The following is a 16,891-nucleotide window of genomic DNA, read 5'->3' as shown; positions in this document are numbered from 1 at the left end:
TTAGATCATATAATGGCAGGTAATGATTACATGCTGTGAAGAAAAATAAAGCCTCAGTCAGGGAATAGAATGTGACAGGTGGGAAATGCTAATTTACACAGCGTGGCCAAGGCCAGCTTGTGTGAAGAAATGACATTGAGCATAACATCATTTAGTGCAGTACAAATCAGCAGATGCTACACTCAACACATAACTCATACACTATAAATGTTAGTATACTACTAATAAAATTAGGGCATCCGAGTTCCCTTCTATATTAACATTAATATTTAATTATATTTTAGTTTTGTTTCTGTGTTCACATTTATAGAAAAAAAAATACGTCTTGTTTTACTTAAGGGCCAAATTTAAGTTAGCCTAAATTGAGTCAGATGTTTAATTGGAAACATATGCTAAGATACGAATTGCTTGACATCTGCTGCTGTCCATAGGTAACAGTGTCTCCCCCAGTTATGTGCAACACGGAGGCTAGATGAATTCTTGTTAACAAATGATGATAAACAGCAGACACTTTCTCTTCAGTTAGGCTGTAAGCTCCTTCAGGGCATGGGCTACCTTTCTGCTTTTCTATATCCCCTGTGATTTGGCACAAAGATAAGACAGTAGCAAGCCCTCAATACCTATTCACTGAATTAATGGATGCACTTTCTGCTGTCATTAGTATCTCTGTATTAGAATCTATTCCCAGTTAGCCAAACTCATAAACATGTCTGAGCTTCTATTACCTGTGCCGTGTGCATTTAAACCAGTTTAGAATGTCAGTGCAGCTCGTGTAGTAAATTTGATCAAAGGGATGTGGGTATGACTCTTGCACAGTCACTGAGTAGCTGAAAAGAAATGGAAAAATAAGAAATCAGTATTTCTCTTTTTTAAATTAATAATATACTATGTATTTAAAAGTTTGTAAGCTAAATTATCTCCATTTGCAACTCCATAATGACTTTTAACAGAGAATTTCCATGCTTTTATGGGTTTTTATTTAAACTAGAACCCCAAAAGGATCAATTTTAACAATATATTTAAAAGACAATGATTCATGCTGTAAATTTTAAAGAAAATCCTATTTTACTATTCACTATAAACCCTAATATTCCCAAATTTAAAAACACCACTCTGTTTTTCTGCCTTTAATTCCTCCTTTTATCCCAGGGCTCAAAGGATAACAAAGATCATTCACAGAAGGTTATGTTACTCAGCAAAGAAACAATTCAAGTAAAGTAATACAGTACATTTTGCTACTGATTCTTAAAATATCAGAAAGAACATATTTTTCTCTAGTTGGAACTCAGAATAATTTGCTTTCAGGCAATGGAAGACCATACAGTACATAACAACTGAATAAATACTATAAAGTAGTCTTTAAACCTGGTTCTAAACATATGGCTGAGACAATTAGCCTAAAATAATCATACCAACAGTTTGCTACTACTTAAATAGTATGTTTTCCAATACATTTTCACTAACAGGTTCCTGTTAGAGTGAAAACATACAAGCCTACGGGCCTAAGAACGTGGGTGGAAAACATCCATGAAATATGAAGAATTCTCACTGTTCAACTGCAGACTTCTTCGTTTTAAACAGTCTATTACATGCTAAAGAGCTTAGCGTCTGCCTATAAGAAAATGTGGATAATCTTCTCCAAACAATTTATTCTCTTAAAGATTTTCACTAAAATCTTTAATTCACACAAATAAACAAAATGGGCCATAATCACCGATTCACTTGCTGCAAATCAACAGCCCAAGTTCACTAATAGGAAGGAAGGAAGTTAAAATGTCAGCATGAAGAATTCAGGTTAGACAGAACCTTCTGATTTGAAAAGCTGTGTGGTGCTAGCCTCACAAACAATGGGTTTTCTTTCTGCAGCTGGTCTCTGGTAGTCATTACATATTAGGCTTCAATAGGACAGTCATGAAGTAATCGTACTATTCATAGTTTTGTATATTTCATTCTTTGCGATATTGCAATTTATTTCTAGGTAAATTTAGTGACCCTCCATAAATGTTGGGCAAATAAAACAGGCTCTATTGAAAAGAGCACTGGACTAGAAGAAGGCAGGGTTATAATTCTGTACTGACACTGAGTACAGAAACTGGGAGATGTTCAGCGGATAGCCTCACTTCCCCGGGTCCTCATGATCACATTTTAAAATAAAAGGAGTCAGAGAAGGTGTTGAAGATCCCCTCTTATTTAGCATCCTGAATTTCTAACATATACTTTCGATGACTGTTTCTTTCTCCCTCCAACAGATGTTACCCATTGCTACCTGCAAAAATAAGTTCAGATGAGGATACAGTGTGGTGTGCAAATGCCTGCATGCTATGATGTAACTCCTTTTGGGTAAAGCAAGAGGCCCCTGCTAAAATATTAATATTCTTGGAATGACATATCACATTAAGCTATCAGTATTTTCTTCAGACCCCTAGCAGTGTCCTGAGGTTCTAAGACTTCCTTACCAATATTTCTTCCTCCTGTGAAATTAAATAATTCAAATTTAAAGCTGTTGGAACTTTAAATTATTTTGAGCCTTGAGAGGAATATAACTATGTGGCCTGAGTCATGCAGCAAGTAGCTGCAACTTCTTTTTCCTATAAATGATTAGAAATAACCAAATGGCATCAGAGATAGACCCCCTCAGATCATTACCATTCCTCATGAAATGTTAAAGCAATCTTCCTTGAAATGTAGGAAACTGTAATCAATCAAATCACTGTAACATATGTACTGGCTTTCTATGGAAAATGTTGAACCTTATTAAACTTCTCTGTTTCTGCCTATATAGGTGAAACTTTAACTTCCCCACTTGGGAAAACTGAGCCCATTCCTTTGAAGTCTGTTTTCTGTATGGCTGTCCTCAAATTGTGTGCTGAATAAACTCAATACTTAATCCTATTTTCTAACTCTCATTGTTTAAAGTTGACACTTTCAATCCAGCTGCTTGTAAAGAGCTGAATCTTAAGGCCTATAGCATTATATCTCTGTTCCATTTCTAGTGGAGAACAAAGTGAATGAATGTCCTCTGTGTATACAACTGGTGTATAGGTACAGTCCTACATCACCTATGAGCAAAATAGAGCAACTTCCCACATGTGCTGTAAGAACAAAAAAGAAACCACTCTAAATTAATGCCAGTTGGGAGAAAACACTTATTCAACCAGTCTCTACAGTACTAATTTAGCTGAACTAAATTCATTTGTTGGAACTAAAGCTGATACAGAGTTTCCAGAAAATTTCAAAGGCCATGTTATGATATTCAAGTCTGTGTGCCTCCGAGTGCAAAAGTTATCAATAAATGCATCCTGGCCAGTTCTATTTGATGTGGAGGGAAGAACCAATTCCATAAGCCAACATGTAAAATGTTTTCACTGATTTCTAGGAACCAAAAAGAGTTTTTAAATGACAGGGAATGTTGGAGTACATGAATTTCCTCTTCTTGTCACTTGCTGCTCACCAATAGCTCTTTTATTAAAAGGACAATCAAAGTATTTAGGGTTCCAATTCAACAAACATTTATTGAGCAATTCCTGCCCTCAAGGAGCTCTCAGCCTAATGAGAGGCCAATATTTAAATGCTGAATGTAATACGATATAGCTTTCCATGGAGAAATATATATAGCTTGGGGGAAATAGGAGTATAAAATTCATTATGTTTTGAGTATTTGTCCTCAATCTTGGCTCTACTCATTAAAATTATTTTGACACTCAAACCCAACACAGAACTGACTGCATATAAATTATTTTGAACTATATTAAACTATAGTTCTACTAATTTAACTATTTTAAACTACAGTTCAACTAATTTAACTATAGTTAAATTACTATATAAACTTAAGTGGAAGCTTCTTTCTGACCGATAATAATTACCTGCCTAATTATCATCGGTCAGAAACTGAAGCTTCCACTTAAGCTTATAGGAGAAAGGTACCAAGCCTTTTCAACGTGAATTTCTTTTCTGTTGTTTCTTACACACTATTTTTCCTTCTATATACTTTTTTCATTTTTTTCATTTGTAAAGGTATTATAATCACACTATGGAATATGGAAAACACATTTTTAAAAAAGAGAGCAGGAGAGAGAATTCCACAGCTCTCACATAACCACCAATAGCATGTTGTTGTGCTGCTTTACAATTTCCAGGAGGTTTTAGTTTTTGGTTGAAGGTATTTCTAAATTCTTACATTACAGTAATCACGCCATGCACATATTTCTAAAACATTCTTTTTTAACTTGAGTATATCATAAGCATTTTTCCATGTTAGTACAGTCTTCAAATTATGACTGCCAAATACTTTTAAGTGACTACACCTAATTTGCTCAATACCCACCAATCATTAGGCAATTAAGTTGTCACTCTTCAAGGGGTCCATTTTCTGGAAGCGATGTGTTTGAATCATGAAGGCAAGTGTCTGCAAGAATGGGCCTGCCTCCTCTGGTCTTTATCACCGCCGCTTTGGCCAGTGCTTAGGCTGCTGCTGGAACTTAATTAGCTTCTCTGCTAACACTCCATACTGCCATATTCACCAGCAGCTGCTCCTGAAGTCACAGAGTATGAGGGTACCTCCTCTATTATCTGGTCCAATCCCACTTTAATTGACAAGGAGCAACACTGAGCTTCCACATAGAGTCAGCAGTAACACCGAGACCCTCAGACACTGTCCTGCCCCATCGTCTCTCATACATCACTATAGAACATTTAAAGCTTCTAAAACAGACAAAGAGTGGGAAAGTGGAATTTTTACAATCTGATCCTAATTCTACACAGCTTTCAGCCTTCAGAAGCAAAACTCTTTATTTCCTGTTTGTTTGTTTAATCTTCTCAAACATACTGAAAACATATCATCGCCGTGATTTTAATCTATTAAGTGTTATCTGGGGAAAACCCCAGCAAGATTTAATTTAAGGTCAAAGAACCGGTGAGTGGGGGAGGAGATGGAGAATAAGGGGAGGAAGCCATTATCACTTGGGCACATTCCAAAGTGGTTAATTACATTTTACCTGCCTAAATTATCTTGTTACTTTAATCAGATATGGTAATAATCTTCATTTCTTATCTCTGCTTGCTTCAGGACTGCTGATTCAATTACTCTCCCTTCTGTGTTACTAATTGAAGGTTTGGGCAAAGTGTGGTTTCTCTTCACTTGTACCTTCTTTAGAAGAAACCCCACTGAATGGAAAAGCTCAAATTCACAGACTACAGAAAGAAGGTTAGGAGAAGGAATAGATGATTTCTAGAGTAATTCATTTTCCAAAAAGATGCTGTACAGAGTTCCTTTAATCATAAACACCCCTTGAGTATTTAGATGATTTCATTTTCTCTCATTTCATTTTATGTACAATTTCTTAGAATCACAATTGCTGCATTAAAACAAGGCACATCTCTATTTCAAAATATTCAGATATCAATTGGGATGCAGCTAGAAGTCACTGATGGAAGTATTTTTGTTTAATGCTTCTCAAACTTGAATATGCAGAGAAATCTCCCTGGGATCTTGTTAAAATGCAGATTTCGATTTAGTAGGTCTGGGGTGGGACCTGAGAGTCTGCATTTCTAACAAGTTCATGCCTCAGCTCTGCAAACCACACTCAGAGGTAACCTCCAGGTGATTGCATGATTCTGAGCCATTGGGTACAGGTGGTTTTTAGCATAAGAAGAGCTTAAAATGAGCCCTACTACCAGAATTATGCCCTTGGAACTCACCTTCCTCTCCCCATTTCAGTTCAAGTTGGAACTCAGAATAATTTTTGAAAATACTAGACAAACCTGTCACCTGTGCCTTTATTTGATCATTTTAATTTATCTTCTACACCAGTCCCAATTCTTGCCAAAACAATTCTACTTTCTTTTTTTTTTTTTTAATTTATTTATTATGATTATACTTTAAGTTGTAGGGTACATGTGCATAACGTGCAGATTTGTTACATATGTATACTTGTGCCATGTTGGTGTGCTGCACCCATCAACTCGTCATTTACATCAGGTATAACTCCCAATGCAATCCCTCCCCCCTGCCCCCTCCCCGTGATAGGCCCCGGTGTGTGATGTTCCCCTTCCTGAGTCCAAGTGATCTCATTGTTCAGTTCCCACCTATGAGTGAGAACATGCGGTGTTTGGTTTTCTGTTCTTGTGATAGTTTGCTAAGAATGATGGTTTCCAGCTGCATCCATGTCCCTACAAAGGACACAAACTCATCCTTTTTTATGGCTGCATAGTATTCCATGGTGTATATGTGCCACATTTTCTTAATCCAGTCTGTCACTGATGGACATTTGGGCTGATTCCAAGTCTTTGCTATTGTGAATAGTGCTGCAATAAACATACGTGTGCATGTGTCTTTATAGCAGCATGATTTATAATCCTTTGGGTATATACCCAGTAATGGGATGGCTGGGTCATATGGTATTTCTAGTTCTAGATCCTTGAGGAATCGCCATACTGTTTTCCATAATGGTTGAACTAGTTTACAATCCCACCAACAGTGTAAAAGTGTTCCTATTTCACCACATCCTCTCCAGCACCTGTTGTTTCCTGACTTTTGAATGATCGCCATTCTAACTGGTGTGAGATGGTATCTCATTGTGGTTTTGATTTGCATTTCTCTGATGGCCAGTGATGATGAGCATTTTTTCATGTGTCTGTACCTTTCTTCTAGAAATCATTATCTAGTCTTACAACAGAAAATGTATCAAAAAGAAGATTACAGCTGTCAACCCTTCTTCCTGGTAGTACATTTTTAAAAAACTGGAAAATTTGTTCATCATTTTCCTGTTTGTTCACATTCAATTTCCCTCCCCTTTAGTGAGCATTTTAGAGTTTGCACTAATCACTTGTACAGTTGTTGGGTTCTATTAGGTTTAGAGATTAATGTGCCCCTTGTCTATCTGTTTTTCTCACTCTCCATGCCCCTCCCACATTGTTGTACATATTTAGTCATTTCATTTCCTATCAGAAGATGAACTCACTCATTCAACAATTATTTATTGAACACATGCCACATGCAAGGCAGTGTTTTAGACAGTGAGAATTATCAGTGGTGAGCCAAACAATGCAATTATGCATTGGCAGCTCTGATCAACTGCTGACCAAGGAAGCAGGACAAAATGTGTATTTATAAGTGGGTGCTGGATTATTTGAAGCCTTGAAATTGTTTTCTCTCTCTCTCTTTTTTTTGGGGGGGGGATAAGGGAGACAGGGTCTTGCTCTGTCACCCAGGCTGGAGTGCAGTGGCATGATCTCAGCTGACTACAGCCTCCACCTCCTGAGTTCAAGTGACTCTTGTGCCTCAGCCTCTCTAGTAGCTGGGATTACAGGCATGCACCACCACGCTCGGCTTTTTGTATTTTTAGTAGAGACGGGGCTTTGCCATGTTGGCCAGGCTGGTCTCGAAATCCTGGCCTCAAGTGATCTACCTACCTCGGCCTCCCAAGGTGCTGGGATTACAGGTGTGAGCCACCACACACCCAGCCTTTTTTTCTCTTATAGTATTTCCCTCAGAGAGTTCATCTGTCCACATCTCACATGAGTCCATCTATTCACATCTCCCATCTCATCATGCTGGATAGTCCCAAATCTATATTCCCAAATACTTCTAGGCCCATATTTTACATTGATTTTATAAACCCAACATGGCAAACCCACACTAACCCCTTCCCTTTCAAATCAGCTCTCTCTTTTATTTTTCCATATGCGCAATGACATCTGGATTACTTCACGCAGCAAGTGCTAAATCCTAGTCTTCTCTGCTTCCTTCACTTCCTCAATGTATTATCAAGATCTGTTGATTCTTGTTTCACAGCATCTCACAAATTTGACTTTTCCTCCCATCCCAAATCTATCATCCCTCCAAGAAGTTCAACCACCAATGGTCTCTTCCTTTACTAAATTTGACGTGTACCCATTCATGTAGCCGCTGATTCATTTTTATGACTTTAATAAGTATTTATTATATATTTTCTTGATGAAATGGTTTATGGGAAGTGCTGTAAATCTTATAAAGAGAACTAATAGGAAGTTCCTTCTGCTTAAATTCTGTATAATGTAGTTAATACCACAAATATATAGAACTTTATTATATACATATATTCTCTGTACAGCTTAAAGTTTCATAATAATATATATCTCCATTGACTAATCAGGTAATTATGTTTTAATTACCCTGCTTGTAACACTACCAATGGAGGTAGGGATAAGCCCTCACCAAAAATAATGCTGAGTGAGAAACCAGCGTGTCCCCAGAATAATACCACTGCTGTGCTTGAGAGGCTCTGGGCTTTGTGCGTCCTAACAGTGGGGGACAAAGGTGATTAGAATGTGTACTCTGTGGTTTGCTAATCATGGTGCTGAAGATCAAGAGTCTGATATAATTGTACTTACAGCTATTAAAAATACATATTACCCTCAAGTACTTAACATCTTCTCTTTGTTTAAAACACTTGCATTTACTTTTTGGATAAAGATAATTTCTGGGAAAGTCAAGTAGCACATTAGAGCAGAGCCCACTGGACTTGATTGTACTGCAATATCGTTGGATGGGTTTGTACTATTTTTGTGTTCCAAAAGGGACTATAAGGTCCTGGAGGATGACCTACTGTTTTGTACTTTTTACTGCAAATTGCTCATATCTGGACATTACATCATCTGCCTTCATATAATCATACCCTCCTGAAATACAGTTCTAACTCTGTTCTGGTTGTGCACAGTTCTCGGTGGTCCACACGGCACTGATTTCAAACGGCCTCCCTTTCCGAGATCCCCTTCCAACCATTGCAACCCACTCATCTTATTCAGTTCTTCAAGAGCATCTCAGGGGACACTACCTCTATGCAGCCTTGCCAGTTTACCCCAAAATCAGGTCTCCCTTTTCAAGCCATCTACAGCAAAATTCTTTTAAATCCCATACATTTCAATACTTTAGTACATTATCTCATGCTGCTTTCCACTTCTTACTCATGGGTTCCCACGCATAAGTCCAGCTCCCCAAAATTAATGCAAATTCAAATCAGAAACAAGACCTTAGGAAGATCTTTTAATTGCTCTATTAATGCTTTCCCTGAATCTTACAATTGCACTTGCATTAGAATTAGATATGTCAAGATTTTTTTCACATAATATATACACTGTAAGACTAAGGGGACTAACACTACCTAATTTGCTAGCTATGACTAATGATTTTTACATAAAAGTAATTTCACAATCTCTTCGCAAATTCTAATTTTATACATCTGACTGATAATTATAGTATATAAGGGAACTTCTCAGCAATTTTTTGTCAGGCTCCTTTCAGAACCATTACCTTTCCCAGTGGCTACACACATTAGGGTCTTCGAGATTCAGAGGTGATGCTGTCCCAATCCACTGGCATAATAATAAACAAATAAAGCTCAGGCATGAGTTCAAAGAAATAACCATTTTTTTTCTGCAGAACAACCTACGAGAAAAAAAAATCCGAATTAGAAATGCATTGAAATGACTCACACAGAATTCTTTTCAGTACAGCAACCACTAGGTACCAGTTGTCACTGGGGCTCATAACAAGCCATATATTTCAATAGCCAGGTCACCAAATTCCATGATCCCAGAGAGAGGGGTGTTTCTTATGTTGTGCAGGGTGGCTACTGTTTTGCAAATTACTAAAATATGCAAATCATCATCAATTGCCACAAGAACAAAAGCCCTTCTCATTTATGTCAGCCAATATTAAAGAAATCTACCAGAACAATTCAGAGCAATACAGGCCTCCACATTCTCTCACCCCGCATATTTCCCTTCTAGAAGAGGAGGGCACACAGAGATAGCTGGCCTCATTTGTCCTAGAAAATAAATGATGAAACAGAAGCTCCATCGAATCAAGAGAGAGGTACCTCAGGCTCAAACTGAGATTCATTTGATAAGTCATTCAATGCACTGAATGCCTGCTCCATCCTAGGCACCATGCAAAGGCTGGATATAAAATACAGAGCCAGTCCCTATCACTGCCTGTTAAGACGTTTATAATTTAGTAATCATGACATAAGTTTCTTAAACATAATGCTTCAATTTCTCCATCTGCTGAAAAGAAATGAAACCAACCATCTCACAGCGGTTTCTAAAAACTAGACTATGCATAGAAAAAAATGTAAGGCTGTTTGCAGGTCAATGTTTGAGAAAATGAACCTAAAAACCGTAAAGTAACATATTTAAAAGCTCGGAAAATAGATAGGCTGGCAAAGGAGATAGAAGAGGGTGAATGTTCCAGGCAGAGGGATCCACAGGTAAGGGATGGCCAGGTGCATTTAGGGAGTTCAAGTTAATTCATGGTAAGAGAAAGGGGACAGCTGGAGAAAGAGACAGAGGGTGAGTCGTGATGGGTTTCATAAGCCATTGTGTAGTAGGGAACTTCATCCAAGGATAACATGGAGCTAGTAAATGATGCAGAGTGGCATTAGAAGAATGACTCTAGCTGCAAGGGGAGGCTCTTGGAGGGAGGCCAGGGGAGATGCGACTGTGAACAGATCAAGGCAGCAGCAATGGGGTTGTAAGAAGTGGAGTGGCTCTGGGAGATTTTTAGGATGTGGAATCAACAGGATTTGGCTATTGAACATGGATTAAGGGAGGGGAGGAGCTTCTGGTTTAGCCCCTTATGGGGATTGTTAGCCCTTCACTGAGATGGGACTCACAGAAGCCCTCCTCTGGGGAGGGGAAGCTTTGAGTTCAGTTTTAGATATGTCAGGTTGAAGGTTCCTCTGATATCATCAAGCAAAGCCACCTACAGGCATTTATTGAACACATGCGATGTGCTAGGACCTGCGCCAGGCCCAGGTGTGTAACACCTGTAATGGTTTGCACCTGAGAATCACATGCACTCCTGCAGCCTCTGGAATTTAGTAAGAAGGAGAAGGTTAATTGTCACACCATGTCATCTAATCATTATAAAAATGGACACAAAATTAGAAATCACTGATCCATTTCTTAATTACAAACAAAATAAGCACCAACCTGCTTGTTGGTAAACTAGTGAAATTAGTAATAATAAGCCAGATTATTTGAGCAAAGCAGTGATTTTCTGGGTGGGAGCTGACATTTTAAGAAGTTATACTCATTTTCCACACCAAGAAATTTTCAATATTTGGGAACCAAATGTATTGAATAATAACTTTACGGTTTGAAAAGACAAATTTATCTTAAAACAAACAAATAAACAATAACAGCAAAAAAACAACTTTAGGAAATAGTTTATCATTCAAATTCAGGACAGATCAAATGAGGAAATATTAAATTCTTCAAAATCAAGATTGTTTAAGTATACTATGACAAGTCACCTATTGCTGACTCAACAAAGGCTAAAAGAAAATGTTTGACTTGGAATAAGGAAAAAAAATCATGAATTTGTAGTATAATTAAAAGACATTGTGTAAGCCATTAAAGAAGCTGTAAAATCTTAAAAAGGATATTTCAATGGTCACTAAATAATTCCAATAGATAAAGCATAAATAGATAGCCAAAATTAACTAATAGATTAATTTAAATTCTTGACATTTCTCACATGCTAACCATCATGAAATTGTAAAATCTGAAGCTTAACATTATATAAAGAAGCTATTTCATTTAACAGGAATGAATAAAAAATGATGGTGATAATAATAATAAACAATAACAGCTAACATTTCCTGACCAATTACTGTATGCCAGACACAGTACTGAGCCATTTATGTGAATTATCTATGTAATCCTTACAGCAACTTAACTAAGAAGTAGTAGTTTTTATTGTCCCTGTTTTACAGCTGAAGCCATGTAATATACAGCTAGTGTTTTCCTGATCCATCAAAAACATCTTTAATATATTTGGCTGTAACAAATAAGCATGGCAATTATTTCCTTGTCTCATTGCTTTGTCTATGTGAGGAGAAGTATTTCCTTTCAATGAAGTGTGAAATGTGTTTAGCTTTCATTCTTTCCTCAAAGACATGAAGGCTGGTAAGCAGTAACCTGCCATCTACTCATAAACAGTTACCCCAAATTAGAAAGTTTATTTCCTGAGTCATCTCAGACTCAAACTATCCATTTACCAATTAGAAATGTTTAGTCTGTAAAGTTAGAAATTGCCACAAGCCATGAATCAAGGTCCAAGAACAAGAAAGAGGTTGTGAGTTTTCTTTTAGTGTAAAAATATTGACACTAATCTTCTGGTTTCTCTTCTTGCTTTGTACCTGATGCATTGCCCTGTGAAGAGGAGGTGACACAGAAAAAGCAGAATTTGGCCACCTTCTCATTGCTTTGGAAGTTCAGTATACAGAAATATCAAACTGCATTGAGAAGTCGCAGGTACCATTTTTGAAAGATAAAATATCAGTCCATTAAAAAATATGTGTGTGTGTGTGTGTGTGTATTACTTGGTCTCTTTGTCCCAATGCATTTTCCTCATTAAAATTAGAAAATTAACTGAGCTCTAGAGTAATCTGCAAAACCAAAAAGAATTGTTTGATCAAGAGGCAAGGATCATGCAAATTCACATAAGCTGGTTAAAACTGTTTGAGAAAATAACACAGATGTTATAGAGGATGAGGAGAGAAGACATCTCACAAATATGCCAATAAGCTGTAGAGAACTAAGAAACACAGCATTTCTCTAAATTAGGAAACATGGATTGTCCTTTCATTCTATCTTGTTTAGTAAAGGCACTGAGATGCAATCAAAATCAGAAGTTGATAGGACATTTAGGCCAGGCGTGGTGGCTCATGCCTGTAATCCCAGCACTTTGGGAGGCCGAGGTGGGTGGATCATCTGAGGTCAGGAGTTCAAAACCCCCTGGCCAACAGAGTGAAATCCCGTCTCTACTAAAAAATACAAGAAATTAGCCAGGCATGCTGGCAGGTGCCTATAATCCCAGCTACTTGGGAGGCTGAGGCAGAAGAATTGCTTGAACCCGGGAGGCAAAGGCTGCAATGAGCCAAGATCGTGCCACTGTACTTCAGCCTGGGCAACAGGAGCGAAACTCTATCTCAAAAAAAGAAAGACAGAGAGAGAGAGAGAGAGAGAGAGAGAGAAAGAGAGAGAGAAAGAAAGAAAGAAAGAAAGAAAGAAAGAAAGAAAGAAAGAAAGAAAGAAAGAAAGAAAGAAAGAAAGAAAGAAAGAAAGAGAGAAAGAGAAAGAGAGAGGAAGGAAGGAAGGAAGAAAGGAAGGAAGGAAAGAGAGAGAGAGAGAAAGAAGGAAGGAAGATAGGGCATTCATTTACTTTTTCCCTGTCTTGTTTTCTTCTATAGGTTTTGGTGAGTAAACGTGGTGAGTACCCTTTTTCCACTATGTCCACTCTGAAGAAGGAAAGTCCAGTACATTTATTCTTCCTCATTTCTCTCTTCTATGCTGTGGCATCCTGTCTTATAATTTTCCACTTTGGAATGCAAATGAAAACAAAATAAAATTTTTTAAAAATAGTATTATTTCAATTGAAAACAAAGGCAATGCAGTGGTGATTTGCTTCATTAAGACAGACATTTTGAATATATTCAAATCTCTAAATTGGGTGTTGGCTACCCTCACCCACTCAGACTTCCTCTTCAAATAACTTTCCTATGATTCCATTTAACACAATTTAAAATGTAAAAAAATGAAGAGTCATTTGCATGAACCCCCTAGTGCCAAACTTGATTGCATTTCAGATCATTCACTTAATTATTATGGAAAAATCAAAACAAAATCAGTACAACTGATTAGCATTGCTAAAGTGCTCCTATTAGAAAGGGAAACAGCCCACAGAGTTAACTCTTGCTGCCTGTGTTTTGCAGCTCCACTTGGAAGGCAAGCTTTGCTTATTCTATCACAAAAGCCTCAGTAAATGATTAGGATGAATAAAATCCTTACAATGGATGAGACTTAGTTCTGATGATAAGCAGTAGTTTCTTCATCATTGAGTTAAAAGGAAATAAATAATGGGGTATTGACTTATTAATTTATTTTTGAAACAACAGAGGGGAAAATTATTCCAGATGATTCCTTTTGGCTCCAAAATCTATTTTCTTCCTAGAATCAATTAAGTGCACACATAGAAATAACTTGGGTACCCTCAACCAGTTTTTTCTCAAGCTCATTTTCTGCTACTAAGATTCTCTCACATATCTCTAAGTTAAATTAAAACAAATTTCTTGATTAAGAATAGCCACTTTTCAACAAGAGCCATCCATTTCACCTGACCACTCCATCGTGTTATCTGTAAAGGATGTACTCACTCTTCCTCAAACTACTCAGAAAGACCGGCAGAGGCAGTGTGCTAAGTTCTTCCTGGAGCTTTGAGGCCATGAACAGAGAAGCAATGGTCCAGCTTCAGCGCATTAAAGATGTAGAATGAGTAATGCTTGCTGGTTGCCCTGAGAACAATCTCAGATGAGGACTTCCATAGACATATTAGTTTGCTGATGAAAGGAATTCTTAAGGCATTAGCATGACTTCTCTGTTCACTGAGCAAGGTTAGTTATTCTAATAACATATTACATTATCCAGGTATGACTATTCATTTCAAATAGTACAAGTGCTATATTTACTTTGTTTTGAGGGCCTCATGTCATTTTGCTAACATCAAACCCACAACAAACATATTCTAAATCAAATCAAATTATGTAATGGCAGGAACAGAGTATTCCTGGGAAGTTTTTAAGTTAAATGAGTGTGTCTACCAGCATTAATAAAAGAAAGGCCAGGTGTGGTGGCTCCCATAATCCCAATACTTTGGGAAACCAAGGTGAGAGGATTACTTGAGCCCAGGAGTTTGCGACTAGCCTCAGCAACATAGCAAGACTCTAGCCCTATTAAAAAAAAAAAAAAAATTAGCCAGGCTTGGTGGCATGCACCTGTAGTCCCAGTTACTGAGAGGGGTGGAGTATAGGGTGAGGTAAGAGGATCGCTTGAGCCTCGGAGGTCAAGGCTGCAGTGAGCTGTGATTGTGGCACTGCATTCCAGCTGGGTGGTGGAGCAAGTCTCTGTCTTAAAAAAAAAAAAATACTCTCAAAATCTATTTTATAATGGCTTTATATAATGGCATTTTATAATGGTTTTATAAACATGCCCCCTCCCGCCCACACACACATACACACAAAATCCCTAAACATTAGCATGAAGTGAATGTTTACTAATGGTTCTAATTCTTTGGGCACTTCACATTAAACAAAAACTGGGCAAGGCACTGACAATGTCCAGGGCTGACTATCCCGAAGGAGCTCATAGCCCCATGTGGAAAATGGCCACAAACTGATCTATTCAGTACAGCATGATGCACACTATGGTTAAGACCAGAATAAGCTACATGGGAACAGAGATGTTGCCCTGCCTACCTAACCAGCCAGCCCCACCGTCATTATATAGGTGGTGTTAAGGGATAATTTGGGGAAGACCCTGGTAACTCACTCATCATCAACTTTGTAAAATCCTCTACAATGTCTCTGTGAAATCATCATCCACAACACATGTGGGAAAATATCTACAAACAATACTCATTAAAGATCTAAGTGCAAGAAACCATGGCAACTACTGTGACTTGTAAAGCACAGTCTCTGCCCATAACAGCTTAAAATCTACTAGGGAAAAATTATAAACAAAATATGATTATTTGCCAATGAGTCCATTTAGAGATGACTTGCCAGAGTTTTAAGAGGAGGGGAAGCCAAAAAGAGCAATGAAGGCACACGAAAAAAGTCAAACTTGAGCAGGGACTTGAAAAAGAAAAGAAACTAGAAATCACTGAGTAGCATGTCACACTAGCAATGAAATCTCACTGAGTCCACGGGACAGGGTCTATTATCCCCATACAGGGAATACTAAGATTAAACGTCTCCCTGGAAGGCAGACAATCAGGTAAGAGCAGATATACGAACAGGCCTGGCTGATGGCTACAATGCCTGTGACCTGCATCACACCTGGATAAAAAGAATCTTCTGAGTAAACAAAAACTCAAGGAGGGGCCACAAGGCAAAGAGAAAGATAAGAGCCACGCCTTAGGGGTGGAAAGCAGAAGGTTTTGTAACAGATTGTGAGAAGTAATGCTAGAAAGGAGGGTGGTGCTTGGTGGTGATAAAGGGCCTTCAGCACCAGGCTAAAGAGTTGAGTCTATCCTGTCTGCAGTAGAATTCACTTGAAGTCTTTGAGCAAGGGCATTATTTGATGAAAGAGGTGCTTGGGGAATTAACAGAGAAGGTCTGCAAAAACCAACCAAGCGACCAAATCCTTTGGAGGCAAAGACAGAGTGTGGAGGTTACTGCACTCACGTGTGAAGTGGAACGACCTTCCTAGGGTGGTAGCCTAGGAATCGGAAGTGTGCAAGAAAACCAATGAGAGAAAGAATCAGCAGGCCTGGCACAAATAATAGAAATTATGGTAGAGATCAAGGAGAGCTGTTTTGGGTTTAAAACATTCTGAATCCCCTGGTTATATCTTCTGGGTTCAATCTATTTATTTCTGCTGAGAAAACAAGTTACATCTCTTTTTTATTAGAAAAAGAAACTTCAAACACCACTTCTTGTTCCAAACTTTGATGAATAAAATCATATTTATTTTTCCAAATTTGTCATAATTTGATACACTTCAATAACATTCCTACTCATTCTTCTCAACCTTAAGAGTCTTAATTTTCCTGGCCTGTCAACAAAAATAAAAAGCCCTCTTAGCATGTTTATAAAGTTCACTCTTTTTTTCTTCTTTTTTTCAATGCTGCTACAGCCAACCATAATTATATCCTATTATTGTAGCTGGCCTCCAGGATGGCCTCCAATGATCCCTGCCTGTGTAAGCCCCTCTCACAATGAATAAGTGGGCTTGTATAACCAATAGAATATTACAAAAATGATAAACTTCCAAACTAGGTCATAAAAGGCACTGAAATTCCCATCTCACTTCTTTGAACACCATTTCACAGGAAGCCAGCTGCTATGAT

The 16,891-nt window shown here is 37.9% G+C and overlaps 1 protein-coding gene across 3 annotated transcripts in view; it reads right to left on the bottom strand.

Moving 5' to 3' along the window:
• MEGF10 (multiple EGF like domains 10) overlaps nt 1-16,891 on the bottom strand; it is a 171,473-nt gene that overhangs the window by 119,916 nt on the left and 34,666 nt on the right. For all 3 annotated transcript variants that reach the window (XM_025388767.1, XM_025388768.1, XM_025388769.1), the window contains 2 exons: nt 9,290-9,424; nt 726-827 (listed from right to left, as the gene is read on the bottom strand). In XM_025388767.1, the coding sequence (XP_025244552.1) occupies nt 726-827; nt 9,290-9,405 (218 nt within the window). In that variant the 5' untranslated portion in view covers nt 9,406-9,424. The remainder of the gene's footprint in view (nt 1-725; nt 828-9,289; nt 9,425-16,891) is intronic.

The sequence above is a fragment of the Theropithecus gelada genome, chromosome 6 (assembly GCF_003255815.1).
Source record: "Theropithecus gelada isolate Dixy chromosome 6, Tgel_1.0, whole genome shotgun sequence".
NCBI classification, from domain to species: domain Eukaryota; kingdom Metazoa; phylum Chordata; class Mammalia; order Primates; family Cercopithecidae; genus Theropithecus; species Theropithecus gelada.
This window is presented reverse-complemented; position numbering and strand designations above follow the sequence as displayed.